Source organism: Psammomys obesus, unplaced genomic scaffold, assembly GCF_907164565.1.
Source record: "Psammomys obesus unplaced genomic scaffold, mPsaObe1.curated_primary_1811, whole genome shotgun sequence".
In the NCBI taxonomy this organism is placed as follows: Eukaryota; Metazoa; Chordata; class Mammalia; order Rodentia; family Muridae; genus Psammomys; species Psammomys obesus.
This window is the reverse complement of record NW_026588368.1, coordinates 1,800,355-1,827,535: the sequence shown is the minus strand read 5'-3', so window position 1 is coordinate 1,827,535 and position 27,181 is coordinate 1,800,355. Positions and strand designations below refer to the sequence as shown.

The 27,181-nt window shown below is 49.7% G+C and overlaps 2 protein-coding genes across 2 annotated transcripts in view; one reads left to right on the top strand and one right to left on the bottom strand.

Annotated features, from left to right (window-relative positions):
- The window catches only part of Rassf4 (Ras association domain family member 4), a 36,520-nt gene that overhangs the window by 5,758 nt on the left and 3,581 nt on the right, over positions 1 to 27,181 (top strand). Inside the window, exons 2-8 of the mRNA XM_055604214.1 lie at positions 7,939 to 8,032; positions 9,737 to 9,812; positions 19,724 to 19,866; positions 21,526 to 21,617; positions 22,232 to 22,395; positions 25,804 to 25,905; positions 26,117 to 26,168. Of these exons, the coding sequence (XP_055460189.1) occupies positions 7,971 to 8,032; positions 9,737 to 9,812; positions 19,724 to 19,866; positions 21,526 to 21,617; positions 22,232 to 22,395; positions 25,804 to 25,905; positions 26,117 to 26,168 (691 nt within the window). The 5' untranslated portion in view covers positions 7,939 to 7,970. The remainder of the gene's footprint in view (positions 1 to 7,938; positions 8,033 to 9,736; positions 9,813 to 19,723; positions 19,867 to 21,525; positions 21,618 to 22,231; positions 22,396 to 25,803; positions 25,906 to 26,116; positions 26,169 to 27,181) is intronic.
- Depp1 (DEPP autophagy regulator 1) lies at positions 13,280 to 15,327 on the bottom strand. Its single transcript, XM_055604215.1, has 2 exons — positions 15,198 to 15,327; positions 13,280 to 14,377 (listed from the first exon to the last, which is right to left on the bottom strand). The coding sequence occupies exon 2, from the start codon at positions 14,369 to 14,371 to the stop codon at positions 13,754 to 13,756; it is 618 nt and encodes a 205-aa protein (XP_055460190.1). The 5' UTR covers positions 14,372 to 14,377; positions 15,198 to 15,327; the 3' UTR covers positions 13,280 to 13,753.

Below are 27,181 nucleotides of genomic sequence, written 5' to 3'. Positions count from 1 at the left end.
ACACTCCTTTCCTGTCAAGCTTCTCTGTTTACCCTAGAAGAAACCAGGGCTTTCCCCTGCTTCCATGCTGTCTCCACACACTGGGGTGTATCCTCGGGGACCTGCGGAGGGAAAACAAGGGAAGGCAATGTTTCACCAAACCAGCACTTGGAGCTCTAGCGGGCAGGCTCTCTGCCAACTGTCTTGCTGTCAACCAAAGCAGTCCCCTTAAATCTTACCTGCCTACATTTCCCGTTTGAATAAAGAGTTCTGCAGCGGAGGACATGTCAAAGCCAGTGGAGAGCAATATTCTTATTGCACAGATGAAAAAAAAAAATCAAGGTTCAAAAGACAGGACACCCATCTGCAGCCACCCAGATCTTAGCAGCTCCCAGCCCCTTAGGAAGGCCTTTCTGTTAATAACCACTGCTTTACTTAAAGGAAATTCTATTTGCAGGTGCTCCTGCTGCATAGTAAAAGAAAGGAAGTATTCTCATTCCGAGGGAGACTAGAGATACTGTAAACTGAGCCAGGCCAGGAGTCTGGCTGCCACAAACCAGTTCCATATCTGGAGCAAGTGTGTGTTCCACTTTGTTTTTCCTTCTCTCCCCTCCCCTTCCCTCCTCTTTCCTTCCCTTCTTCTATTCCCTTCCCTTCCCCAACCCTCCCTCCCTTCTTCTATTCCCTTCCCTTCCCCAACCCTCCCTTTCCTTCCCTTCCCTTCTCTTCTTCTCTTCCCCTCCCTTCCGTTCCCTTCCCTCCCCTTCCCTCCCTCCTCCCCTCTCCCCTCTCCTCCCCTCCCTTCCCCTCCTCTTTTCTTTCCTCCCCTCTCTTCCCCTCCTCTTCTCTCCTCTCTTCTTCTCTCCTCTCTTCTTCTCTCCTCTCTCTTCTCCTCCTCCCCCTCCCCCTTATTCACTATGTACTTGGCTTCCTGGACTTCAGTGTGACCACTGAAGTGGCGTTTAACTAATAGAAATCCATTGCCCTTTGCCCCCTGAGAGCTGGAACCTATTTTCTAATTGAAATATATTTAAATGTATGCTATTTTAATGGAACACTTTTCGGTGTTAGTCAGTCTGGAAAATGCTGCACTAAGAAATGCCTGGAACACCAGTGTCTTGCCCAACAGAGACTGCTTCTCTTCCCAAATGTAAATCCACTGTAGATGGCTCAAGGATCCTGATCCACAGAATGACTCAGGGACCCAGGTGACCACATAGTGGTGGCATCCTTAGAACACATGGCTTTTCAGCTAACTATGGCAATAGACAGGCAGTGATCCTTTTTCTTAAAAAAAAAAAAAAAAATTTATGGGGCCTGGAAATACGGCTAAGTGGTTAAGAGTGTGTATTGCTCTTCCAGAGGACTGGAGTTCACAATTTTAAATCTAGGTTCCATATGTGAGAGAATCTGAGATAACTGTCCTTCTGAGTCTGGCTTAGTTTACTTTACCTCATCATCACCAGCTCCATCCATTTTCTTGCACATGTCCTGATTTATCTTTTTTCTCACAGCTGAATAAAATTCTATTGCATGTACCACTGTGTCCATGGCAATAGACAGAAACTGGTTCTTTTCAGTAACAACAACAACAAAAAAGTTCATGGGTATGTTGACTTTTGGGCACATACACAGGTGTGGCATAGCTAGGTCATATGTTAGGTTTTAATCATCCACCCACCCCAGCTCATTAAGTCACATCAGGATATATTTCTTACTTTAAGTGTCTTTCTGGTTCATTAGCCCATTTGTTGATTGGATGATTCGAATTTTGGGTTTTTTTTGTTTGGTTGGTTGGTTGGTTTGGTTTGGGTTTGTTGTTGTTGTTTTTCTTTATATAGTCTCAATATCAGTCTGCTGTGTAGTTGGCAAAGATTTTCCCACATTCTCTAGTTTCCTTCACTCTGTTCCTTTTTCACATAACATTACCTGTCAGTTCTTGGGATTATTTTGTAAACTGTGGGAATCCTTTTCAGGAAGTCCTTGCTCATGCCTGGGACTTGAGGTGTTTTACCTGTTTTTCTCCAGCAGTTTCAAATTGTCAGGCTGGCATTCAGGTCTAGTTTCATTCATTGACACATGAGATTTATTTCTCCCAGCACATTTACTAGGGAGGCTACCTTTCAGCAATGTACGGTTTTGATAGACACATTCATCAAAATTTTGGTGAATAAAGTTGTGTGTTTTGTTTCTGGGTATTTATACCTCGGAGCTGACATCTGCTCTGCTGTTTTTGTTAAGATGTGTGACATAATGAGGTTAGGTATGGTTATACCTCAGCATGGCTCATTCTGCTAAGGATTGCTTTAAAGCAGGAAGATCAGTGCAGTGGCATTGATCAAAAAGTGATGTCTCGCTCTCTGTGGGCTTCTGTGTGTCTCATCTTCTCAGAGTCCAGCCAGGGATGTTTCCAGCTGGCCAAAGTCACACCCCTTGCATGAGACAGCTCACAGCAAAACATCACATGCCCTCTCAAAAGCCAGCCTCCAACAAAACATCGCATGACTCAGAGTCTTCAAAGAAACCAAAAACTTTCACTTCACAAGCACCAGCTTTCTCCTCTCTTACTCAAAACATAGTGCTTGATGTCTTAGTGGGAACAATAAAACAAGAGAAAGAAAGAAAGAAAGAAAGAAAGAAAGAAAGAAAGAAAGAAAGAAAGAAAAGAAAAGAGGACACAAATTAGAAAAGAAGAAGTCAATGTACTCCCATTTGCAGATGACATGATCCTGTCCTTAAAAGACCCTAAAGATTTTTCCAGAAAACTCACAGGACCCATAAATACTCTCAGAAGAGTAGCAGGATAAAAAGTCGTCATAAAAAGTCAGTAGTTCTTCTAAATAGGCGTAGCAGACTGGCCAAGGAAGAAATCAGAGGGGGAAGATACCACTCAGGATAGCCTCTGAAAACCAAAGTATGTAGGCACTCTCATGAAAACGGGTAAAACTGGGAAATCCTACATCAAGTGAGGTAGTTTGGATTTGGCCAGACACATACTGCACATTGGCTCTCAGATGTAAAGCCTCACTCCTAATTTTCACGTGTGTGTACTCGTCCTGGGTTGATTGTGGGTAGGCCTCAGGGAATTATCCTTCAATGCGCCATCTGGAAAGTGATCCACACGTGTCCTTTTGTAGCAGAAAGGCCAGAATTGGTAACATAGCCCCACGTTCAGGGAGCTGGGAAAGACTGATAATAATTTTACATAATTATTCTGGGGCAGCAAGTGTTTCTGTCCAAAGCACCCAACTTTAAATGGTGGCACACAAACTCATTAAAACCCAGACTTCTGGTCTCCTATGAGGAAACTGGAAGATCTGAACTTTGGAAAGAGGAATGTGTCCCCAGTCCCCTGTGGGCTCTGTAACAACTGACCCTTGATCAGCCGTCCCTTCAAACCCTGGGACACGGTATAAAAGGAACTTTTATTCACTTGATTCAATTGTTGCCTGGGAGGCTTACTACCTCCTTCTTCTAACCTACGCCTAGTCCTGGAAGCTTCTAGCCTCCATACATTCTAACCATGGCCTAGAATGTTTTCAGCCTCTGAAATATACTGCTGAATAAGTTCACGCTTTCTTGTTCTTACTGAGCACTGGGCTGGCTGGTTCAACTCAGCTGTTCTGGCACAAACTCCTCTCCCAACTAATTTATTCAATCTGGCTTTTCTCTCAGCCTCTGAATTGCTCTGTTTGGCCTCAAACTAACTCAAGCAATCTGCTCTCATCTCCTGGCTCCTTCTCATTCTCTGGTTCATTCAGTCTTCACCTGAGTTCTGCAACCTGTCTCTCTAATACTGTCTCCGGTAAAACAAACAAAACTGTCTCCTCTCTCTCCCTCCCTTCCTCTCTCTCTCATTGTCCCTTAAGTAGCTTCCCTTTCCTCTCTGTTCTCCTGAGAGTTGGCATATCCTATTCTGTCAAGTCTTTCTTGGATTTGTCACTGTTTCTGGCACTTAGACATCACTTTCAAACACAGGTGCTTCCTTCTACCAACTAACTTCACCTTCATAGTTTGGGATTAAAGGCCTGCACCACCACACCTGGATCTAAACTTTTCTTTATCTGAAACTCTGTATCAGGCTGGCCTTGAACTCAGATCCCTTTATCTCTGTCTCCTGGATTTAAAGGCATGTTTGTAGTCCAGTGGATCACAAAGATCCAGAAGGTCTTTGAATGTGATCTCTTGCCAGAACAGCCATGTTCTGAATTTAAATCCTCTAAAACATGGTTACATTTTTGTTTGTTTGTTTGTTTGTTTGTTTGTTTGTTTCAGAGACATAATCTCACTCTGGAACCCAACCTGAACCTCAGTTTGCCATGATTCTCCTATCTCAGGTTGGGATTACAGGAATGAGCCTGACTTGCATTTTGTGTTACTGCAGTATGTACAACTCTGAAAGAGCTAACTTTTTGGGGGAGTTTATGAATCTTGTACGCACTTCTTAATCCCACAGCGTGCTGAGCTGTCCTTGGTACCAGAGATAAGTGGTGAGGCAGAAAGGCACAGAGGCCTATCCCATCATCCCACCGTGCTCCTGTGCTCCTGGGAGCATCCCTTGATGAAGCAGGATTATAAAAATTGAAGAGGCCCCAGGTCAGAAGCTTTGCCCCAACCTGGCCAGGGTTGGCTCTGCTGCTGTGCACTGGGGCAGCAGCTAAGGATAGGCAGAGAAGAAGACTTTCCTGGCGCCCAGCACCACGAAAGCCACATTAGAGGAAAGAGCTTCAAGAGTTCTGGGGCTGTGTGCAGTGGGCAAAGCTGGGGCTTCATGCAGGACACGGGCACACCCTGGATGACGATGCAGAGGAAAGCAAGGGAAAACCCCATTGCCCATCATTTCCAGTAAACTCTGTTCTTCCTATAATGAGCTTTCTCAAAACTGTGTTGTCCCATGTGTCCATGGAACCAGTGTCGACCCAGAAACCCCAAACACGGGCATTCCCCAGGATGGAACACTTCTGCTTAGCAGTGTTTGAGGAACTATCCTGACAAAGAGTACGTCCATACTTTCCACAAGTCAAGCAGGCAACCCAGCCCTATTGTGAAACCCCTGTTGGCAGGCAGTGCTGCATTGCTATGGAGATCAAAGCCTGTCCTGCGAGGGGCCTGGCTTCTCTGCAGGCCACGGCTGGTCTCACTTTAGAGTGGGCAGAGCTGTGTGGATGGCATAGCTCTTAGGTTGCCATTAAGCCCCATGATCCACCCCATGCCCTTCCATTTCTCCTGACCAACAGTAATTCTCCTGCCTCTGTCATCAAATGTCCATTCAGGGACAGTGTTCATCTTGTGGGTATCTGGCAAGGAGAGAGAAGGAGCACACTGTTCTGGAAGTGGGGGATGAAGAAATAGAGCTTGCATCAGTACTGAGGGTGTGCTGGGCTTCACCTTACGGCCCAGCAAATAGGAAGGACCCTTAGGAAGGGTCCTCAGCCAAGAAGCTGTAACTCTAGCCTATCTCTACTTTCTGTAATGGGGTGGGGTAGGGACATTGGTCTCAAATTATTAGGTGGAAAATTCTAGAAACAAATAACTGGTAAGTTTTAAACTGAATGCCATTCTGAGGAGCAGGCTGAAATCCCCCCCACTCGACTTCTCCCTGCCTAGGCTCGAAGCGTCCCCTGAGTCCTTCATGCACACTCTGTGCATTCTGTGCCTGTTAGAGGCTACACCTCTGTCATCAGAAGACTGTCAAGGTATCAGGGCTTGGGTGTAGGGAACCCTTGCTTTACTTGTTTGATTTAATAATGTACTGTCTAGTCAGACACACCAAGAAGTGAAAGCCACAAATTCTTCACCCATTAAGAAATAGTGATGTAGCAGGGTGTGGTGGCACACCCCTTTAATTGGGGAGGCCGAGGCCGTCAGGTCCCTGTGACTTTGAGGCCAGTATGGTCTACAGAAGGAGTTCCAGAACAGCCAAGGCTACACAGCAAAACAAACAAACAAAACAAAAATAAAAACAAGCAAACAAGAAATAGTGATGTAGAGGGCTGGGCATGGGGGGCATACACCTTTAATCTCAGCACTCAGGAGGCAGGGGCAGGCAGATCTCTGTGCGCTAGAGGCCAGCCTGGTCTACAGGAGTTTCAGAACAGCCAGGACTATGCAGAGAAACGCTGTATTAAAACAAAAAGAAAAAAGAAAAGAAAAAGAAATAGTACTGTGTTATGTTGCTAGACTCTAATAAAAATGAGTCTCCGTCCATGAATATTCTGACAGAAAAAGAATCCATGTGAGGTTTTCTGTTTGTTTGTTTGTTTGTTTTGCCTAAAACTCTACAAGTTGTGAGCACAATCCAGTTACGTTTGTAACTAAGCTGAGAAGGCGTTCAGTCACAAGTTTGGGGACCTTTCACAGTCTCGGGAATTCAAAGCATACCTACAGGTGAGAGGGGGTAGCTATAATAGAAGATGCCAGAAGGATAAAGAAAAATTCTTGTACTTTATTTTCCATGGAAGCATATGGGCAGGCCGGAAGGCCCTCAAGCTTCTATGGTTGCAAGTGGAGAAGAGATAGGGAGAGCTTCAAATGTGAGTCAGCCACGGTACCTGGAGGCTGGACACAGCTCCACCTGGCTTTTCGGGTTAAGAACTCACCGAGAGCATATTAAAGAGTGGAGAAGTTAAGAGAGCAGAATCAGACACCCACACAGACTCTTGTGTCTGAAGAGTGCCCTATTATTGTTCGTTGGATGGTTTGGGGCTTCACCTCCGTCCTGTGTTCTCACTCATAAGGTGGGAACATTGATTTTAGTGCTTCACGGGGTCATTGTGAGGACTAGAGGATTCACAGGACTGCCCTGCAGCCCAGAAGGAGTAAGTGCTGATGGATCCCCACTGGCAGAGCCGGCCCAAGGGAGTAGACTCCAAAGTAACCAATGGGATCACTGCCCCAGCTCAGTGGGAAAGGAAGGAGAGGACTAGGTTATCTTAGGAAGACTCTAGAAAGGCCGGGAAGAAGCCATCATCAAAAATGTCCACCCAAGAGAAAAGAGAATGTGGCTTAAAACGAGTCTTGGAGATCCTGTAAAACTTTCCCCAGAGGGACAGTTGGGCTAGTTCCTTGACCTGATGCTCCCAACTTTAACCACCCTGCACTTGGGCAAATATGACGCCAGGGTGGATAAAGGTTCTCATACCAGAGCTTTCGGTGCTGGACAACACTGGATGGGGCTCCGCCTGGCTCCCCAGTCAGCACACCCGTTGTTATAATACAAATTACACATGGCACAACCAACAGGTAGTGGTTCGGTGAAGTTTATTATGGGAAAGGCAAGACAGAGACTACGGGAATGCTTAGGAGAGGAGAATACAGGGTGGGGAGGGAGACTGACAGAGAATCAGAGGGACAGGCAGAGAGGAGGAAGAGAGAGAGATGGGGAGAGAAACCAAGGCAGAGAAAGCATGTAGCGAGGGGCTGGTTCCTTTATATGTGGCGCATACACACACCTGGTGGCAGCAGGTAATGACGTCAGGTTGCTAAGCAACCTAGGAGTGGGCTAGTGGACTCGTGAACTAACACCTGTCCTGGCTAGTTTTAGGTCAAGTTGACACAAATGAGAGTTGTCTAAGAGGAGGGGACCTTAACTGAGAAAAATGTCTCCATAGGACCCAGCTGCAAGCCATTTTCTCTAATTAGTGATTCATGGGGGCGGGCCCAGCCCATTGTGGTGGGGCCTTCCCTTGGCTGGTGGTCCCAGGGATGCTATAAGGAAGAAAAAAAGGGGCTGAGCAAGCGATGACTGATGAACAAGCCAGTAAGCAGCACCCCTCCATGGCCTCTGCATCAGCTTCTGCCTCCGGGTTCTTGCCCTATTTGAGTTCCTGTCCTGACTTCTTTTGGTGAGGAAACGAGTAGGGCCTTTCCTCCCCCAAATTGCATTGGTCACGATGTTTACGCAGAGCCATAGAAACTCTAACTAAGACAACGCCCTTCGCCTCGCCATCTTTCTGACAGGTGACTTCTGGGTGTGAAGACGGGAGCTGAAGATGAAGGAAGACTGCTCCTCCAGTTCCCACGTGCCCATCAGTGACAGCAAGTCTATTCTGAAGTAAGTTTGAGGGGGCAGGGTAGCAGGGTCGGGGGTGGGGAGAGCTCCGCAGCCACCCGTGGCCCAACCTTGCATGGAGGCCAGGATGTGGGTGTTAGGGCTCTTCAGATGTGGTGCCATGCCCTGGGGACAGTGGTGGGCCCTTTTGTTGGAGGACTGCCCTTCTGCGGAGATTAAAGTAATCTTCAGGATATGGTTTGAACAAGAAGTGGGGTGCCCACAGGGCGCTACAGTGACAGTCTTTAATTTGTTTAAAGACTAGAATTATATGGACACTCTTTATTGTATAAAACCATTTAAAATTCTGGTAGTGCGTTCTCATGAAAAAAAAAGTGTACCTTACAAATGTATTTTAACTTTGCTTATTTTTATTTACTCTATCACATAAAAAAAAAAAAAACTACTTGGAATGTTTTCTCTGAACCAAAGAAAAGCATCTTTTTATTACAGTTGTGTGTGTGTGTGTGTGTGTGTGTGTGTGTGTGTGTGTGTGTGTGTGTGTGTGTGTGTGTTTGGGGAGGGAGGTGTCTGCCACATCAACTATGTGGAGGTCAAAAGACAACTTTTGGGACTCACTCTTCCACCACGTGGGTCTCAAGGATCAAACTGACATCACCAGACTTGGCAGTAAGAGCCTTTACCTGATGAGCCATCTTGCCAGCCTGAGACCCATATTTTTATTTTTTTAAGGTTTCCCCTCCCCATTTTATTTTGCATTTTGAGTTCTGAGTATGAATCCTTTCTAAAATTGGACCTGATTATCTTCATATACCTGTGTATTTCCCAATAAGTCTGTGTCCAGCCTGTCCATATTTGTGGACATGGGACAAATGCAACATGGAACCCTTGCTTGCTGCTGTCACTAAGTTGCACAGGGCTTTCCCTGCTGGCTCCCCTCATCTCCATACACAGGACACACACCTGCCTAAGCCCCAGGCTGTTCTCTCCCTGGGGTCCATCAGGAGAGCATGGCCAGGGAGGCAGAGCACACGCTAGTTAACAAACTGATTCCACGTTGACAGACAAGCATTCTGAACCCTCAGTTCAGAAGCTAGGCCTTGCTAGTTTCACCTGCCTTTCCCCCCTGTCAGCCTGCTGGGAGGTTGAAAAATCGCCTGTGTGTTTCACACCCCAGAGCCCCCCTAGCCTGCAGTGCTGTGCTGATTTTCCTCACCCTGACCGTCCCATCCCCTCGAGCACTATGGCTTCCCAACGTGCTGGGACAAAGTGTTTGGGATTAGCGGCCTGCTTGGGCGCTGCCACCCTCATCCCAGGATGCACCCCTGGACAGTCAAGACAGGGAGCAGGTGGCCCCCACCTCCCTCGTGGCCCCACAGCAGCTCGTAATCCAAACCACCGAGGTCTTCGGAGGCTACAGGTCCGAGGTGAGCACAGGGAGCCTGTTAGGACTGCTCGTGGGCAATAGTGAACATATATACATACATAGCGTAGGTACCGCCTGTGGGGTGGGAACCTGCCTGGGAAGTCTGCTTCCTCCAGTCCATACAAGGGCCCAGATTCAGAAGCTGCTGGAAGGTCAAAGGGCATGTGTTGTGACGAGAAAACCAGTTCTCTTGGTTTATTAGATGTGGTTGCCCGCCCCAAAATTGTGTGCTACTGTATTTATTTTACGGATGAAGAACGCGAGGTCAGCGGTACCGTGTTCCAGGCCCCAAGTGGACATGTGTGTCTGTGTCTTTTTAGGTCAGAACTCTTAAGCCTGCTCAAAACCTACAACTGCTACCATGAGGGCCGGAGCTTCCAGCTACGACACCGTGAGGTGAGGCCCACGACCCTCTTGGCTTGCAGGGTCATCCTTCGGCTCTGTCATTCCCAGGGCAGTTATGCGGCCTGGTCCCTTCACGCTCCACGTGTGCCAGTTTGTCTGTTGTCGGCCTTCCTAGCCAGGGCCCAGGGGACCAGCAGGCAGGGTGGAGCTGAGGTGTCCCTGTGAGGCTCCCTAGCGAGGACATCACCTCGCTATGTGTAGCGCTGTGCTTATGGGCATGAAGTCTTGGAGGCTGCCTAGCCCCTAGCCCCGTCTTCCCTCTGCCCATCATGCTGGGGGAGGGGCTGTGAAGGGAGCTTGGTCGCTCTCTGCTCTTCTCACACTTCACACACAACAGTGTACCAGCAGCTCCTGCTGACCCCATGCTGAGAGCGAAGCATCCCTGACACTCAGTTCATGTATGCCACACCCGTTTTACCCGCTCATTGCCACCTCACCAGTTCAGCCTCTTGTCCTGGACCCTCTCACAGGGGCGCTTTCACTGTGGCACCGTCACCTGATCTTGGGGTACAAGGTCATGTGACAAGGGGCAGACGGGAAGTCGGATCCTGATCAAAAGTGACAGCCAGCCGTCAGAAGCCACCCAAGGCTGCAATGTGGGGATGTGGCCCTCGTACAGACTGATCTTTTTTTTTTTTTTTTTTTTTAAGAAGAGGCTAGATACCTGGAATTTCTTAAAGGGGCGTCTAGCAGGGTCCAGGCTGGGGTCTACATCAAGCCAGCCCTGGACTTCCACCATCCATCACCTCACGACGGTACTTCAGTTGTGGCTTTGTACTCCCAGTTGTCTGTAATCCTGTACATTTTGCAGTCTCAGGGGAAGGCTCATAGCGTAAGGTTCTATTTGGGGTATTTCCACGGTTGCTGGGTCTGCTCCACCTCTCAGTGTCTGAAAGGGGCCCGCAGAAACTCGAAGAGGCGTCTTCCGGAAACTGAGCCCTTCAGGGACTAAAGTAACGACTGCGCCAAAGGCCAGCGTAGTGAGCCTGGGAGATTCTAATGGGAGATAGTGAGGGGTGCCTTACAGGAGCAGAAGTGGCTCAAAGGCAGCTGTCACAACAGCGCCACCCACCGTGGGTGACGGTTCGTGAAAGCTGCACCCTTAGAAACTCTGTACGAAGTATAGGTAGGGAAACTCACCTTTCGGCAGCTGGCTGGCTGGGAGTCTCCTCCCCCAGCAGCTACATCGATTGCCCTGGGGAAGGCTCTGGTGAATCTTGAGTTTCCCAGATGTGCAGTTTGTTTACTTCCGGGATATCTTGAGCCTCCCCTGCTCCTTCCTGGAGGGGCCTGTTCTGTTCACAGGGCTTTGGAGTGAGTGAAGCAGGCTGGCGTTGCTACCGCAGGCTGGGTGTTAAGGAGAGCAATGCCATTGCTGGCTTTACGGTCTAGAAGGTGTGGGAGGCCTGAAGAGGCCTAGGACACGCGGCAGTTTATTATTCTGGATCCCCAGGCTATAAGGTTCCTTCAGGTTGCTGAAGCACTCACCACTTGGGGGGTGGGCCTGGAGAGACCCTCCTGATTGTCATAAGCCTCGCTGGTAGCAACTACAGTCTGGGTGGGGGGTGGGGGAGAGGGACAAACTTCCTCACTGTCACGTGGGATGCCTGTAGAGAGACGAGGTGCATCTGTTGGATGGGGCCACTCCGTGGAACTACAAGGAAAGGGTGACCTTTCTCCCAATTACTAAGAGCTAGCGGGAGCGATTTCACTCCCCGAGGATGGTGTGCCAGCCCCCTTTACTGTAAACCTTGCCTTTGGGATACTTTTGCTTCTGTCACGAGGAACGGTGTAACTGCTAAGACAATCAGTACCTTTCGAAGTTGCCGTTTTCTTTCTGGAAATGCTGATTGCATGAACCTATCAGCGTGAGCAGAGACTCACTAACCCCGCCCAGGCTGTCAGATCAGGTTTTCCCAACCCGCATTGATGCTAAACCTGGTCCACAGTCTCCCCCTGGTGGCCATACGCCGCACTGCACCTAGTTCTATTCTGTTCCGGATCTATAGTGTGTGTTACTCAAACAGCATCTCCTTGTAAGCTTGTACGTCTTCCTTGTACTTCCTTGTACTCCTTCCCTAAAAGGATTGGACCGCACCCCCTCTCTTGGGCCTGGAAGATCACTGAACACTGATGTGAGCAGGTGGCCCTCCACACATCTATTCCCTGGGAGCTGCAAAGTGTGTACAAGACTGTTGCATTTCAGCAGTGGCGGGGCGGGGGGTGGAGGCACAGCACCTTCTCAAGTTGCCGATTAGCGTCTTTCACAGTCCCTGACTGCCTGCACAGCAGCATGACTTTGAGCACTTGGGACATTCATCATAATGCTTTGCAGAAGGGGACAGAGAGAGAATGGGTGAAGCCGGCCTCGCCCATCTGGTCTCCAGCCAGGTACTCACTCTGCACTAGGTCAGGCTTCCTAGCACGCATGGGGACATTTTACCTAGCGATTGCGTTATGGAAGGCCAGTTTGGGGCTACTGGGGAGACACAAGAAGCTGTGAAAGATGCAAACTGCATCTCTGTCCACGTCCATTTATCCAGCTTTCGCAAGCCTAGCCTGTTAGGGATGAAGGACTATGTTGTTGTCCTGCATTTAACAACAACAAAAAAAAAGAGAACTGAACAAATCGCTTATCTGAAACATTGTCTCTTGGGTGTGTGGTTTACATTCAGCCTCAGAGGAGAAAGGATACGGAAGTGATTGAGGCCACACACCAGCACACACACCACACACACACGCACACACACAAACCCACAGAAGGAAAAGAACAGTTTGGCAGTGCACGGAGCAAACCCCAATGCAGCCGCAGTTCTGTCTCTCCTCTCCTGGACTCTCCCATCCTGAGCACGGTCAACTGGCCCCAGCCCATACAAGAGAGAAGGCACTGGGTCTTGAGTCCTGATTCTTTTCCACTCTCTGAGACCCCATCCCTGCCCTCTGAGAAAGGAAACCCTCTCGTCACCGACTCCCCATCTCTACCCTCCTGCTTGGAAAATGCCTCCAGGAGCTGGCATTCTCTGGGCTGTGGGCACTCGATGCTGACCAGATTTGCAAAGCCTTAGGACACCCAGACTGAGCTAGGTCAAGGCTGGACAGCTTCCTGTTGGAGCCCCTTCCTGTAACAAGGGCCCAGGTGAGGATGGTGGGTACACACAAGGGCAGGTAGAGACCAGGCCAGACGCAGGTATGTGGCAGCCTGTGGGCTGTGTGCTGCATGCTGTTTTGGTGCTGAGAACTGGAACTCTTGGCACCACAATGAGATCTGGACACTGGAGCCAAGACAGCAGGTTCCCCGGGTTGCTTGGTCACAGTCCCTGTGAAAACAGAGGTACATCTACCGAGACCTCATTCATTTTGTTGGGCCTCAGGAAATAACATGACTCCTTTTGGGCCTTGAATGACCCTTTCACAAGGGTCACCTAAGATCACTGGAAAACACAGATAGAAAGTAGCAATGAAAAAAAACTTTTATGGTTGGGGATCACACAACAGGAGGAACTGCAGTAAAGGGTCGCCGCATTAGGAAGGGTAGGAACCACTGCTTTAGGGAGCCAAGACCCCCCCTCGTGGCCCTTTGTCCTTGGTTTCACATGAGACTGCTGTAGCCACCCAGATTACAGCCCACATTTCCTCATTAAAGCAGTCTGGGAGGCGGTCACTCCGCTCATACTCATTTTAACCATGATTAAAACAAAAAACAAAAACAAGAAATAGAGACACTGAGTCACCCTTCAAGGTCACCAGCCAGCCAGTCATAAATAGACAGTAGGTTGCATCGTGAAAGCTGGGCTGCCATCACTCTTTAGAGGATGGGTCTGAGGAGGAATTGCCCAGTCCCTGCACACCTGCCAGGAAGTGTCCACCACAGGAGAGAGAAGCTGGGGAGGCCACAAGGACGCACCGTATTCTTTATGATCTTTCTCGAGGGGTTAGAGTTCATGGATCACTGGCAGGTGCAAACACAGAGAGCTGAGGAGGCTGCTGGGGCGAGAGCTGGAGACGGCGGGTAAGGCCTGGCAGGGCCTTCTGCAAGTCCAGCTTTTCGGGTTGGAGGTCTGGCGTCTGTGCCCTGATTTTCTTCCCAGAGAGTGCTCAGGTACCCTGGCCTCACAAGGGCCTCTCCTGTCCTTGTCCATCAGTCTGTGCATACCCCAGTGATCAGAAGGGCCGGTCCCATTGGGTAGGTCTCTTCTCTCTGTCTGCTGTTCCTGGGACTTCCCGAAGAGCCAGTCTAGAGGGTTGTCAGTGCCAGGAGATGGCAGTGTGGGCTGGAGGCTGCTGAAGCGAGGGGAGCTGTCTCCGAGGGATGAAGCCTGGGGTCTCTTCTCTCTAGTCCAGGCCGGCCGGTAGGGTCTGTTGGGTCGGCTCCGGGCTGTGACTTTGTCCAGCACCGAGGCGGGCTGTGCCAGCTGACAGATAGACCTAACATAGTCTTCCAGGCTGGGAGAGCTTGGGGGCTCCTGTCCAGGTGCCCCATGTGATAACTCCTCCGAAGTTTCCCGAATCGTTGGCAAGTGGGGCACGGGCAGCAGAAGCCGGGACCTCATTGCCTGCTAACAAAGCAAAAATAACCTGTTGGGCAACAGAAAACAAGCGGTGAGGGGCTACCATGTCATCTTGACACCCTCTTCCTTCCTCCCCCTCATTGGAGAAGCTATACAGGGCTCGGGTACCCAGAAAGCAGTAAGAAACCTGCAGATCTGAGACCAGGGCTCATCCCCCGGCCCTTCCTTCCTGCTGGCATCAAAACCCACATCTAAGACTTCATCGTTAGTGTAGTTTAAGAATACCCAGGTCACTGGGTCCGGAGAGATGGCTCAGCAGTTCAGTGTACTTGCTCTTGCAGAGAACCTGAGTTCAATTCTTAGCACACACATGGTGCTAAGCCATGGCTTAAGCCACATGTAAATCCAGTGGTGGGGAATCTGACTGGCATGCATGTAGTACACATATATTTGTGTAGGTAAAAATATTCATACATATAAAGTAAAACAAATTAAAAGTTTTAAAACAAAGCGCAAACAGGTAAGAGAACCGAGGGTGCTAATGTAGGGGTCAGAAGACACCCAGGTTTTAAATCCATCTCTGCCACTTGATGCTGGAGAGCTTTCACTATGTCACCTCTCCAAATCGCTAATTACCCATCTGAAAAACAGGGTTATAATCAGCCTACTGGCTGGGGATATTATGGGAAATGCCGGGAATCATAGCTCTGCGTAAACACAGAAGCCTTGAATAAACACCTCATTGCCACAGTCATCGGAGGCACCCCGGTAGCCAGGCTGTAAAAACACGGGGTAAGAAATGCCTCCAGAGATAAACTAGGCCTTGTGTTTGAAAAGCTTCAAAACAGAGGACAGTTGTTCCTCTTACCTGTAGCCCAGCAGACGGGAGTCTAGAGGAGTAAAGAAGCACCCAGAGGCGGCAGTCACAGCCAGGTCTCTAGCTCTTGAGGACAGTCAGGAGAGAGAGCGTTGCTCAGGTTTCTTCCCCCAGCTGTCTGACAAACCCAGCACTGCCTCCTGCTTTTAAAGGGTTCCTCCAGTCATCAATCACTGTCAGGAAAAGCTCAAAATAGCAGCTCTTAGGAAGGTTCTCAGGAAAACAGCGTGAAGGGCGGGACTTGGCCCAGCTGCGGGCCTGCAGTCTGTGTGTGTGCCCGTAGGAGGTTGGGAAATGTTTACACGGTGGGGTGAGGTGTGGGGCAGCCACTGTGCCTTGACTTAGACAGCTTCACTACAGGGAAAGATGGAAGGCAGCTTAGGGGGTGCTGGGAGAGCTTGAGAACACTGTGGGTCTCTCACAGGCACCTCTGTCTGGTGTAACACAGCCTTGCACTAATTTCTGCTGAGTCCCAGGCCTCCTGCACTGTGACCTTGATAACACACGAGCCTTGCAGGGCTCTCTAGCCTGGCATCTCCATGGGCCTGCTGCTAAGTGAGGGACGCCCCCTTACACAAGCAGCAGGACTGCCTGAGGGTCTGGTCTGCTCTCTCTCATCACATCTCAGATGGGACGCTTTCAAGGGGAAATTTGCCTACTCATTGCCTGCCAGGTTTATGCCAGTGGCTGTTCATGGCATAGCTAACAGTGTGGACAGATCATCCCCCTTGGAGCTTGTTTTCCAGTGAGAAGGAGTCATCTGTGGGCAGGTGCGGTGACTCAGCAGTCATGATGGCTGCGAGGAAAAGTACAGAAGGGCGATGGAGCAGGGTCATAGGCCGCCGCTGTGGGTGGGGCTGTCAGGAGCGTCTTCTCTAAGGGTGGCATTGGTGCAGAGATCTGAAAACAACGGGGCGGTACATGCAAAGGTCCTGTGATCATGATGTGCTGGACACGTTCAGGGACCAGGGGGAGCCTGTGTCCAGGTCCATGGTCCAGGTGAGGGGGGCCAGAGGATACCAAAGCAGTGGCAGGGCGCTGCGGGCTCAGGCAGGGGCTGCAATGTGTCTTCTGCCAGCTGCCATGCTCAGGCTGTGAGGAACCAGGGGGCTCCAGGGGTGACACCCACACAGCCACAGCTGAAGACAAGGCGGACAACTCTGGGAAGGAACCAGCAGTGCCTTTGTCAGGCCTCAGAGCCTCTGCTCACCTGCCCTCGGGAGCGGAAGGGGAATTACAGAGGGCACAGTACTGCTCAGGTCTGTGTGAGGGCCGGACAGACCCCTAGACCCCTGAAGCAAGGAGAGCTGCTGCTGCCACGTCCACACATGGTATTGATGGAGTAGGCACATGGGACACTGGAGACACTAAACGATGTTTAAGTCAGGTGGCAATTCCTAACTTACACCCTTAGGACTGTGTCTGTTTCTCTGGCTCTTAGAATTGATTAGTGACGGGCTGATTAGTTGAGAGGCTCACCTAAAGAGGAAGGAGTTACCTGCCCAGAATGCCTGCCTGAGGGGTGAGTTCAGGCCTCTCTTGGTTGGCTCTTCCACCGGGCGAGCAGACCCAGGTCCCCAGCTATGTACTGTATCCTGGCAACCCTGCCATGGCTTCAGCTTTCTTTTGATTTGATCAAAGACCACTGCAGGCTGGGCTCCACCTCTTGTGAAACACATACATGTACATACACACACACACACGCACACATACACACAGGCACAAGGGCACAGAGACAGTTGGATGAGGACGTGGCGAGCAGAATTATGAAACCACAGTGAATGGGTGTGTTGGGGCACAGGCCACTCAGCCTGGGTCCTCCTGGGTTAGGCTATCCCAACACAGCTAGCCCTTCAGTCCAGAAACGACAACTCTGCTCCAGTCTCTGCACCATTCATGGTATCTCCTTCCTCCAACATTCCTAGCCCCATTGGGTTTCTCTTGCCTCCTTCTACTGCCTAGGATCTCTGAAGGTCAAGCCTTGTCCCGCCCCTCTCACTGTCCAGTTCCAACCCTGATCTTCTCCCCTTGGGGTGGCTCCTCACACAGGTCCTGACTGATTTCTCTCTCCCATCGTGGAGTCTTCAGGGTGTCTTCTTGTCTAAGGCATCACCTAGCTTTCACTGCACTCATGAGCAGTCTTCACGCTGCCATCCTGTTGCTGTCCTTTGCCTAGGCTAGACCTGCTGTTAGGGGTACCTCCTCACCAGATCTTATCCCCATCAGCTATGGGCCCAGTGCATTTTCCCATGACCCCCCAAAATGCTTCTTCTAACACTCATTTGTGAGCCACTCATTGAAGCCTTGGCTTCTTCATCTCCCCCTGCCATGAGCCTCTGGTAGGATTAGAGAGAGGGTGGTGGGTCTCCACAATGAGCTGTGTGCTGACATTTTCAAGGGATGCTAAGAGCTTCTCTTCCCAGAGACATTTTAAACTGTAGGTCCATGCCAGCCTTTTCTTTATGGGAGTTGCCTTTCACGTCTGAGCCTGTTTTTAATCATTGCTTTCTTATTTGCCTGATTTTGAGAGCATTCTTTAATATGTATTTATTTTATTCCGTGTGTATGTGTGTGTGTGTGTGTGTGTGTGTGTGTAACTGTACTCATTGCCTATAAGGGTCAGAAGAGAGAATTAAATCCCTGGAACTGGAGTTACAGATGATTGTGAGCCAACATGCAGATGCTGGGTTCCCTGCAGGCGCAGCAAGTAGCCCTAACTGCCTAGCCGTCTCTCCAGCCCTTTGCCTGACCGTTAATGCAAACACTGCAAACACAAACAAGCCACGTGTGTTTTCCGTAGCCTTAGATCGTTCTCCCTGTGGGCAGGGAGGTGAACGTTCACCAACCTTGAGGCCCACGAGGCTGAGGCATGAAGAAGTTTTCCCAGCATTGCTGTTCTCATGGGGACTTTCCATGACAATGAGAGAGAGGCAGGCTTTGTGGTAGGAGTGGGGGGTGGGGGGTGGGGGAACTGCATGTTTTCACTCAAGTGGGGTGTGGAATCCAAAACAAACCAAACTCACAGAAGCAGAAAGAAGAGTGATGGCTATCAAGAATGGTAGGGGAGAAAGAGAAGTGGGGATCATTGCCAAATGGGTGAGAGTTCACAGTTCTTCAAGCTGAGCGAATCTTAGAGATCCACGGGGCAGCACAGAGCCTCATTCAGTCCATTGTACCGTGCATAAGCCTTCGTTGAGTATGTGAGCTCCGAGGGCTGCTCATGCCCTTCACCACTGTGCCTCAGAATTACTCTTTGGTAGGCCCTCTGTAGCAGAAATCCCAGCCCTTACTGAGGGCTCAGGTTCCCTGGGTTAGGAATCCGGACTGAACCCTTAATCGGGGACCCTCATCATCCCCATCATCCTTTGTGTTGATAGGCATCTTCTGAGTGCACGTTAGTCATCATGAATCATAGTTATCAGGCCCACCCGTGTTGACCTCACAATCCAAGAGGGGAACCGTGTTTCGAATAGGTATGGGAAGGGGTTAGTTGCGGTTTAAGCAGTAGCTAGATGCAGAATATCACTGAATAGATACCCAGAGAGAAGAGAAAAGGGCTGGGGGAGAAGAGGGGTGTGTGGGGAACTCATATTAAATGTTCTCAGCTCAAAACATATAAGTAAATAAATAAGATCCTGGGTGGTATAGCCATGAAAGAGTGATGTTGAGCTCTCTGCAGGAGTGTCAGGGACTTCAGGTAGGTCTCTTGACAGTAGTACCATTTCTCACGGGGCGGTCATAAAGTTGCAGAGAGCCCGGAACAGCCCCCATGGAGACAGAGGCTGAAAACATGTCAGGGACAAAGAACCAAAGACCTAAGTAAAGGGTTTGAAGCAGAGTCAGATGGGGTGCCTGTGGAGTGGAATACTGTGACGTAGGGTTGGGGAGTAGTTGTTTTATTTGCAGACCCAAAAGCAGGTTGGGGGCTCAGCAGGAAAATGGTTGCAGAAATACTTGCAGTAGGTCATGGCAACATTCCAGAACTGTTAAGCAAACCAGCCCCCACCATCAGTCGGGTAACTGGGGGTGAACTGAACCAGTTGGTGCTACCATTGTCTGGATGTGTGGAGAGAAGGACAGGGCAGGGCACACAGAGGGCACCATGTCCAATAGAACCTGGTGCCTGTGGGATTCTCTGTCCCAGCGAAGTCTGAGCCAAGGAGCCTGACCCAGTGTGAGGGGCCAGGCCGTGCTTCCTCTCGGCAGTGTGGACGTGCCTGCCAGACACTTGCAAGGTCCTAGGGGAACGTCTGACTCAGCAGCTCCGTGCTGGCTTCAGCTCTACCTTTGGCCAGGCCTGGGCTTAGCAGCGGAAACACCACCTCATTCTTCCTCCTGCAGGTCCTCCCTCACGAGCCGGAGCGTGTACACGTTGCTTGCTCTTCCCTGAGGGAATGAGTGTATCTGGGGGAGGGGAGGGACAAGCATCCTGTTTCTGCGGGGTCACAGGGAGGAAGGACAGCAACCTTTGGGGCAGCTACTGTTTTTGAAGCAGCCGACCTGTGTTGGCCCCACAGGAAGAAGGGGCCCTGATCATCGAAGGCCTCCTCAACATCGCCTGGGGACTCAGACGACCCATCCGGCTGCAGATGCAGGATGATCGGGAACGGGTGCACCTGCCGTCCGCCTCGTGGATGCCTGAGCGGCCCAGCTACCTGCAGTGAGTGCCTGGCCTGTGGGGCAGAGCCAGGGGCTTCCGTGACATCTGTTATCATGAGCACCACGTGATTCACCCCATTATATGTGGAGTGTCCCCAGGCGTGGGGTCGATGCCCCACTGCGGTAGGGGGCTGAGGCATGGGAGCGCAGAACAATCTCCTCTCGTGTTCGGTGGTTACCTCAGTCCTTCCTAAGCTTGCATACCCCAACATGCAGGCTTACTTAGGGTGCCCTCCCTGGTGATGATTATATGGCATTTCTCCCTCCTCCAGGAGAATAGTCATGCTCCCAACACGTGTTTTATGGTGCTGGGGACTGACCCCAGGACTAAGTGCTGTACCAATGAGCTATGTCCTCAGCCACTGGGATCTCCTTGGAAGGGAATGTCAGGCATTCACAGGAATTTATCTTCCTGCCACCACTGTTTTGCATCAGTGACAGATTCTGTTTGTATGAACTTGCCAGGATTTAAGATCACATTTATTTCACCATCAGGAGAAAGGCCGTTAGTCTGAGTGTTGCTTCTTCTTGTAACGCCCCTTCAGAGGCAAACATTCATAGTTTTGTCCCTGCCAAGTGTGCAGGTAAGATGGGCATGGTGACGTAAATGTTGCTGAGATCACAGCACTCAGTAAGCTGAAGGGGGAGGATTGTGAGTATGAGCTAAGCTACATGCTAAGATACTATTATAAAAAAAAAATACCATATGAAGGATTGGAGAAAATGATCTGTAGCTATGAGCACTTATCGCTTTTGCAGAGGACCTGGGTTCAGTTTCCAGCATGCATATGGTGGTTCAGAACAGCCTATAACTCCATTTCCAGGGGACCCAGTGTCCTCTTCTGGCCTCCGTGGGCTCCTGAAACATGTAGTGCACAGAAACTCACATAGCAAATACACATGCACATTAGAGAGACAGATAGATAGATAGATAGATAGATAGATAGATAGATAGATAGATAGATCTTAAAAGCTAACACTTGCAGATGAAATAGGTACTTGGGTAAACATGCACCTTGTTAACACACTAGCTCTTAACCCCCAGTGTCCCTCGTCGTCACTGTTAACAAAATTTAGAGCCACATAGATTTAGAACATAAAGACTCCTTAGATAGGCTCCAAGTGTGACTCATGACCCGACCCCAACCCTCGTCAAGGTAAAAAGCCTTTCAGCCATCCGCAGACCCTGTGCTCCAAGGGACTCCTTTTTCATCCTTCCCACTTCCTCTGTACAGAATGCTACCTACCTCTCATTATGCATGTTCCTTCTCTAACCTGATACTGTCTTCTCTGGCTTGGGGTGGGGATCAGTCCTGCCAAGAAGCCTAGAGATTTGATCCCCAAGGTTAACCTTGCCTGATTCCTTAGATCCACAACACCCTCAACAAACCAAGAAAGCATTTTTGGCAGTAACCTGTGTCCCAGGAATGCATGGGCACCAGCTTTGCACGTGGGGGTCTGTGATGCATCCTAGAATAGTTACTCAGTCTAAAGGACGGACACCCACTCCTTCCAGCAGATGCTTCGGGGAGCTCTCTGTTCTACTGATAGAATTCACCACACCCGGCCTCTGGGCTCCTCACTCGTGTCCTGCCTGTGAACGCAGTAGGGGGCCTTTCTCTGTGGCAGCCACTTGAGTATTGCGCTTCTCGGTTTTCAGAAAGGAAGCGGCACCCCAGGACAGCAAGGTCCCTACGGAGGAGCCTAGAGCTCAGCCTGCAAACAAGGCCGAGGTTTCCAGAGATAGCACAGGTAAGCAAAGCCCGTAAGATCCCAGTCTGTCTTGGGTGGTAATGCACAGTCTCTACAGAACAGCCATGAGGAATTGCCACAGCAGCTGCATCTGTTTTGTGAGGGGCCCTTGCTAAGCATCTGTACAGCTGGAGACAGGTGCCATGCACACTCCGTTCTTTTATGGACAAGGAAGCAGAGGCTTGTAAAAGTGTCACCTTGGTTCTTGGCCTGAAGTCTCCCAAAATGAGCTGTGATATAAAAAAAAGAAGGGGCTCAGCAGAGGGTGCTGTCCCCCTTTGTCACAAGTCTCTAGGACCTCATCCTCATACTCCAAGATCGGCTGTCATTCATCTGTGCTCTTTCTACCCCTTCCTTAGTTCCCAGTGAAGGACCTGTCCCTGAGTGAGTGCTCAGGGGACAGGGATGGAGGGACCACATACCTCAGTGGGTACGGTGAGATGTACTGTGGCACTGGCATGGCCCCCGCTTCAGCATCCAAGCCAGGATCAGCACCACCAGAGCCATGCACTACAAACAAAATCCAACAGTCAATGCCACTGCTGGAGCCATGGCTCTTGCTGTCACCAACCACCACCACCCTCCTCCACCTTTTTATCTATTTCTTTCTGCAGGACCCCTGGAGGAGGATGAAGAGGAAGAGGCTCCACAGCTCATGCGGACCAAGAGTGATGCCAGCTGTATAATCCAGAGAAGGACCAAGTCTCGGGGACCCAGTGAAGCCCAGAAGCTACGACGGCACCGGTTCTCCATCAATGGCCATTTTTATAATCACAAGGTGATGTCCCCATCTGCTCTTTCCTGGGCCCTGAAGCTGAGAGAACAGGAATTATTTACCAGCACAGAAGAGCAGGCCCTGTAACATTCAGCATTAGTCCTTGTGCTTATGCTTATGCTGATAACTGCTTATGCTCCATGCTGAAAGCTCAAGGGAGTGACTAGATCTTCTGCAAAGCTACAAAGCATAACATTTCCATCCACAGCCAGGGCTTCCCGCAAATGCCCACCACCTGTCTGTTCTCTAAATTGATGGAGAAAGCAAGAAAGCCTGAAGCAGACAATAATGCCAAGTTTATCTTTTATTAGCCCATTCTTCGTTTTGTTTTTGTTTTCAAGACAGGGTCTCTTTGTGTAGCCTTGGATGTCCTGGACTCACTTTTTAGACCAGGCTGTCTTTGAACAAAATCCTTGAACTCACAGTAACCCTCAGGTGTCTCTGCTTCCCAGAGTACTGGGATTACAAGCATGTGCCTCCATGCCTGGCTTAATTAGCACATTCTTGTGAGGTTCCCACTCAGGGTCCCTTGATCATTCCAGGGGGAACATCAAGTACCCAGCTGCCTCTCTCACCGGGTAATTAAGCTGGGCTGCTGAGGTGTGCCGAGAGGCATGAGTATCTTTTCCCAGAGAACCTGGGAATCTCTAAGTTCCCAGCACTTTTCCTTTTGTGCAATTATGCATTGTACTGACCCCAGAGAAAGATCACCTTCCCCCAATTACATCATGCTACTAACAAATGAACTATGAAAGGAGAAGCTGATTGTTACTATAAGTGGAATGAGTGGCCGTCTGGGTGCGGCCCTGACTGGAGTGTACTGTGACCGGCCATATCCTGCCATGCCGAGGAACGAAGAGGGAAACTTCCAGTCAGAGCAGCTGTGCTTCTTAACGGGTGATTCATAGGAAGGAAGCATGGGCTGCAGAGAGAGAGGCTTTAACCAAAACAAAAAGCCTTTTTATTTTCACCTCTACACACAATGTTCTTAGAAATTGGGTACAGATTCTTTAAGCCACAAACAATGAAAAATACTAATTGCCAGCCTTGATTTCCTGGAGTACTTGTGGCTATCATTTCCCCACACTGTTAGAACTAACAGCATGGATTTTATTCCCAGACCCATTGAATCGTAGCTGTGCCCACTCCTTGGTCCAGGCTATTTGGATTCAGATGTGGTCCACTCAGATAAGACAGCAACCCAAGGACCTCTGTTTCTACTCGATTGCTTTCATGTCCAAAGCAGGTTTTGTGCAGTACAAAAACAGCCTTGTTGACAAGAATTATTGGAATGAACTTTGCATTTTCTTTCAGCATTAGAGCAGTGGTTATCAACCTGTGAGTTGCTACCCCTTTGGAGGGGTCAAATGACCCCCCTAAAGGCCCTCAGAAACCACAGATATTTACATTATGATTCATAACAGTGGTAAATCTCAGTTATGAAGCAGAAATGAAGTTAATTTTATGATGGGGGGTTGGGGGCCTGGTCACAACAGCCCAAGGGTAAATTTAAGGGTTGCAGCCATAGGAAGGTTGAAAACCACTGCACTGAAAGCCCGTTTCCTGTACCGTCTTTCACCTGGAGTATCTCTGGGTCTCAACTAGAGTCAGCAGGCCCCTGCGGTGGAGACAGTTTTGCAGGAAGGCACCAGCATTAAGGGGGCAGAAAGCTCATGAGGTTTCAAGCATTGCAGACTCCCTCATCACGGCACTGTCCTTTCCGATGGATGACCCTGACCAGGCAGTCAACCTCCCAACCCTAGGTGTCGTTTCTCAGAAAACAGGGACAGTTGTAGGTACTTCCGAGGGCCTTTGTGAGAATTGGAGTGTACATTAGGTGTGTCACAAGTTCGGTGCCCGGTTGTAGTGTTTCCAGGGGGCTTCCTGAGCCTCAGTGTCCTGGTGCATTTCCTGCACATGTCCCGATGAGCTCATCAGATGTTGAAGGCATAAGGTGACGATGTACCCAGCCCCCGAGCCACAGTGCATCACTGCTCAGAAGCTCATTCCCCCGGAGAGTTTTGTTTGCTTCTCCACAGGATTGTGGGACTGACTGGGGGCTGCGTAGACACTGTTGCTGCCCAGCATTGAGAGAAGCATTGTATTTCCTAATGTCGCTAATGGTGGGTGGGAGGAGCCACACTTAGAGTTTAAGATATGGCTTTATGTATATGTATATTTTTTTGCACTGTCTAAAAGTCAAAAATTGTGAGTTACACCATCATAAATTAGAGGCTTATCTGTGTGATGTGTTATAGGAAAAGGCAAGATACTTGCAAAAACCTAACATGCCTCCCATTCAAAGACTTATATATATATACACACACCAGGCATGGTGACAAAGTACTGTAATCTTGTCTTGAGGCCTTATCTAAAAACAAATTAAAAAAATAAAGAAGTGGGCTGGGGACATGCTTCATGGGGGTGGAGTACTTGTAGGTGCTTAGCATGTATAAGGCCCTGGGTCCAATTTCCAGGACCACAGAAGAGTAAAAGTTATCTGCTTGACATGCTAAAACTCACTTGTAATCCTGGCCCTCAGGAGGCTAAGGCAAGAAGGTCTCGAGTTCTAAGCCAGCCTGGCCTGTATGGTTAGAACTTGTCTCAAAAAGTACGCATGAATGCTTATATAAGCAATTGTAGAGAGACCCCTGTAGCTGGAACATGGAGTATGCTTGTGGTGAGGGCTTGGCATCACGTGTGCCTAAGAGTGGGAAGACATGCTCGAGGTATACAGGCCATGGGAAGCCTTCCCATGTTTTGTAAAGGGGGATTCTGACACTGTCCCATATAGGTTACAGGCCTGGTGTTCCTCTCCGAGGGTTGTTTCTGAACCATCAGGTCTCTGATGAGTGAGAGATGTAGAGAGACCAGGGTGGGATTGTATGAAGTGGGGCCAGGCCACACTTAGTTATTTGGCATATTTTAAAAAGGTAATACCATGGGCAGCAGTATGGAGAAAGTGCTAGACGGTGAGAGGGAGGGGCCTGTTGGCAAACGGCACACTGTGACTGGAGGCTTGGACAGCACTTGGGGGAGACTGGGTGTATTTGGAAGCTTTCAGCCTAAGTTCACGGATGTTGATGCTAAAGCAGTCAGTAGGAAGAGTGACAGAGAGCTCGTGTCCTACCCCAGTGAATTACTTCCGGGGTCCTGGTTTCCAAGATCCAGAGAGCTACTGCTGATGGATGTGTTCAGTCTCAAGCATCTTTTTCAGAGAGCTCTGATGACTGTCCCCCTGAGTGTCCCCTGGTCTAGGAACAAACCTCATGCTCAAGGGTTTTCACAAACGGGCAGGGACAGGTGTTCTCAGAAATTGTCCCCAGCTGCTCGGGTCTGCTTGGAACTTGAACATTAGCCTGTGCCTCCTCTGGGCCTGCGCTGAGCTATCTATCCATCTGCCCTACACAGACCTCCGTGTTCACTCCTGCCTATGGGTCCGTGACCAACGTCCGGGTTAACAGCACCATGACCACCCAGCAGGTGCTTACCCTCCTGCTAAACAAGTTCCGGGTACGTGTGACACGGGAGCAGCCTTGCCTGGCTGCTGGTGCTTTGATGGGTGGTGGAAGGACTAGGGGTTGCTGGGATTGGCTGACTCCGTTCTGGAGGAGAAAGTCGGCGAGCCAGCGTCTCTGGGAATTGAGGCAAGGAAGGGTGCGGGGCTGGTCTGTCCCCTTGGTGAAAAATGCTGCGGTCTGATTTCCTGTGCCTGCCTGTGCAGGTAGAAGATGGCCCCAGTGAGTTCGCACTCTACATTGTCCACGAGTCTGGGGGTAAGTGCCAGCTTCTGGTGTTCACGTGGCAAGCTTGCCACTTCTTCTTCCCCACGCACCTTCCTCTCCACCGTCAAACTGGGCTCCATTCTGAGAATCCCTCCAAAACAGTGCAGGAAGAACCTTCTCCGGGTTTCTCCCATGAGAGAACCATTCTGTGGCTCAGATAGGAAGGCAGGACTTGTGTGCCAGTGGCTGCGACCTGGATCTGTTCTTGTGGAACCTCTGGGGCCCTCTGCAGCCCATGGACAGCTTCTTGTCAATGTCCCCAAGCCTGTGGTCCCCTCTGTCTACTCTACCCCTATTTTCCCTGAGCCAAGCCTCTATACAGTGATACTATATAACAGGACAGTTATTCTCCTTACACTCACTGGGGAGTCCTACAAAGTACGGAAACCAAATGCAGGTTTACAAGAGGGAAACAAACTAGTGTGTTAATGGGTCCGGTCATCACACAAAAACCATGGAGGTTCCCAGAGATGAGTCAGTCAAAGTGCCCAGAGTTCTTTTGCCATAGCAAGGAAATCAGCTTTTACAGAAGATGAAGGGGGCGTGGGAGGAGACTTTGAGCCAAGATAGTGAACAAGGGGAAGGCCAAGTATCTGGAGCTGATTGAAGATGAAGACAATGTTTCACGGCATTTGCCATGTGGATTCCTCTGTCGCTGCCTCCGGGCTCAAGGGGTCTAGAGTTGTGTCCGGTGACTGGCTTCTGTCCGTGGCAGAAAGCAGATGTGAGGTCTCAGCAGATGTCTTGCTGTCAGGCAAGTGAGGAAAGGCATCTGTTTCTTCTCACTCGCCTTGGCTTGACACAATCCTGAGTCCAGCTAGCTGCCCTCGGATGGCCAGTTCTGCTGCCCCTCAGTGGAATCATGTGTCTGTCTCCTAATATGCGATCCATAGAGGTCTGAGAAAGATACCCTGAACATCTACTTTTTATCATGCCCCTGTCCTGGTGAAATAAATATAAATAAATAAATAAATAAATAAATAAATAAATAAATAAATAAATAA

Excerpts from the sequence above, each read along its gene's own strand:
- Depp1 (XM_055604215.1), bottom strand. The coding sequence starts at position 14,371 with ATGAGGTCCCGGCTTCTGCTGCCCGTGCCCCACTTGCCAACGATTCGG.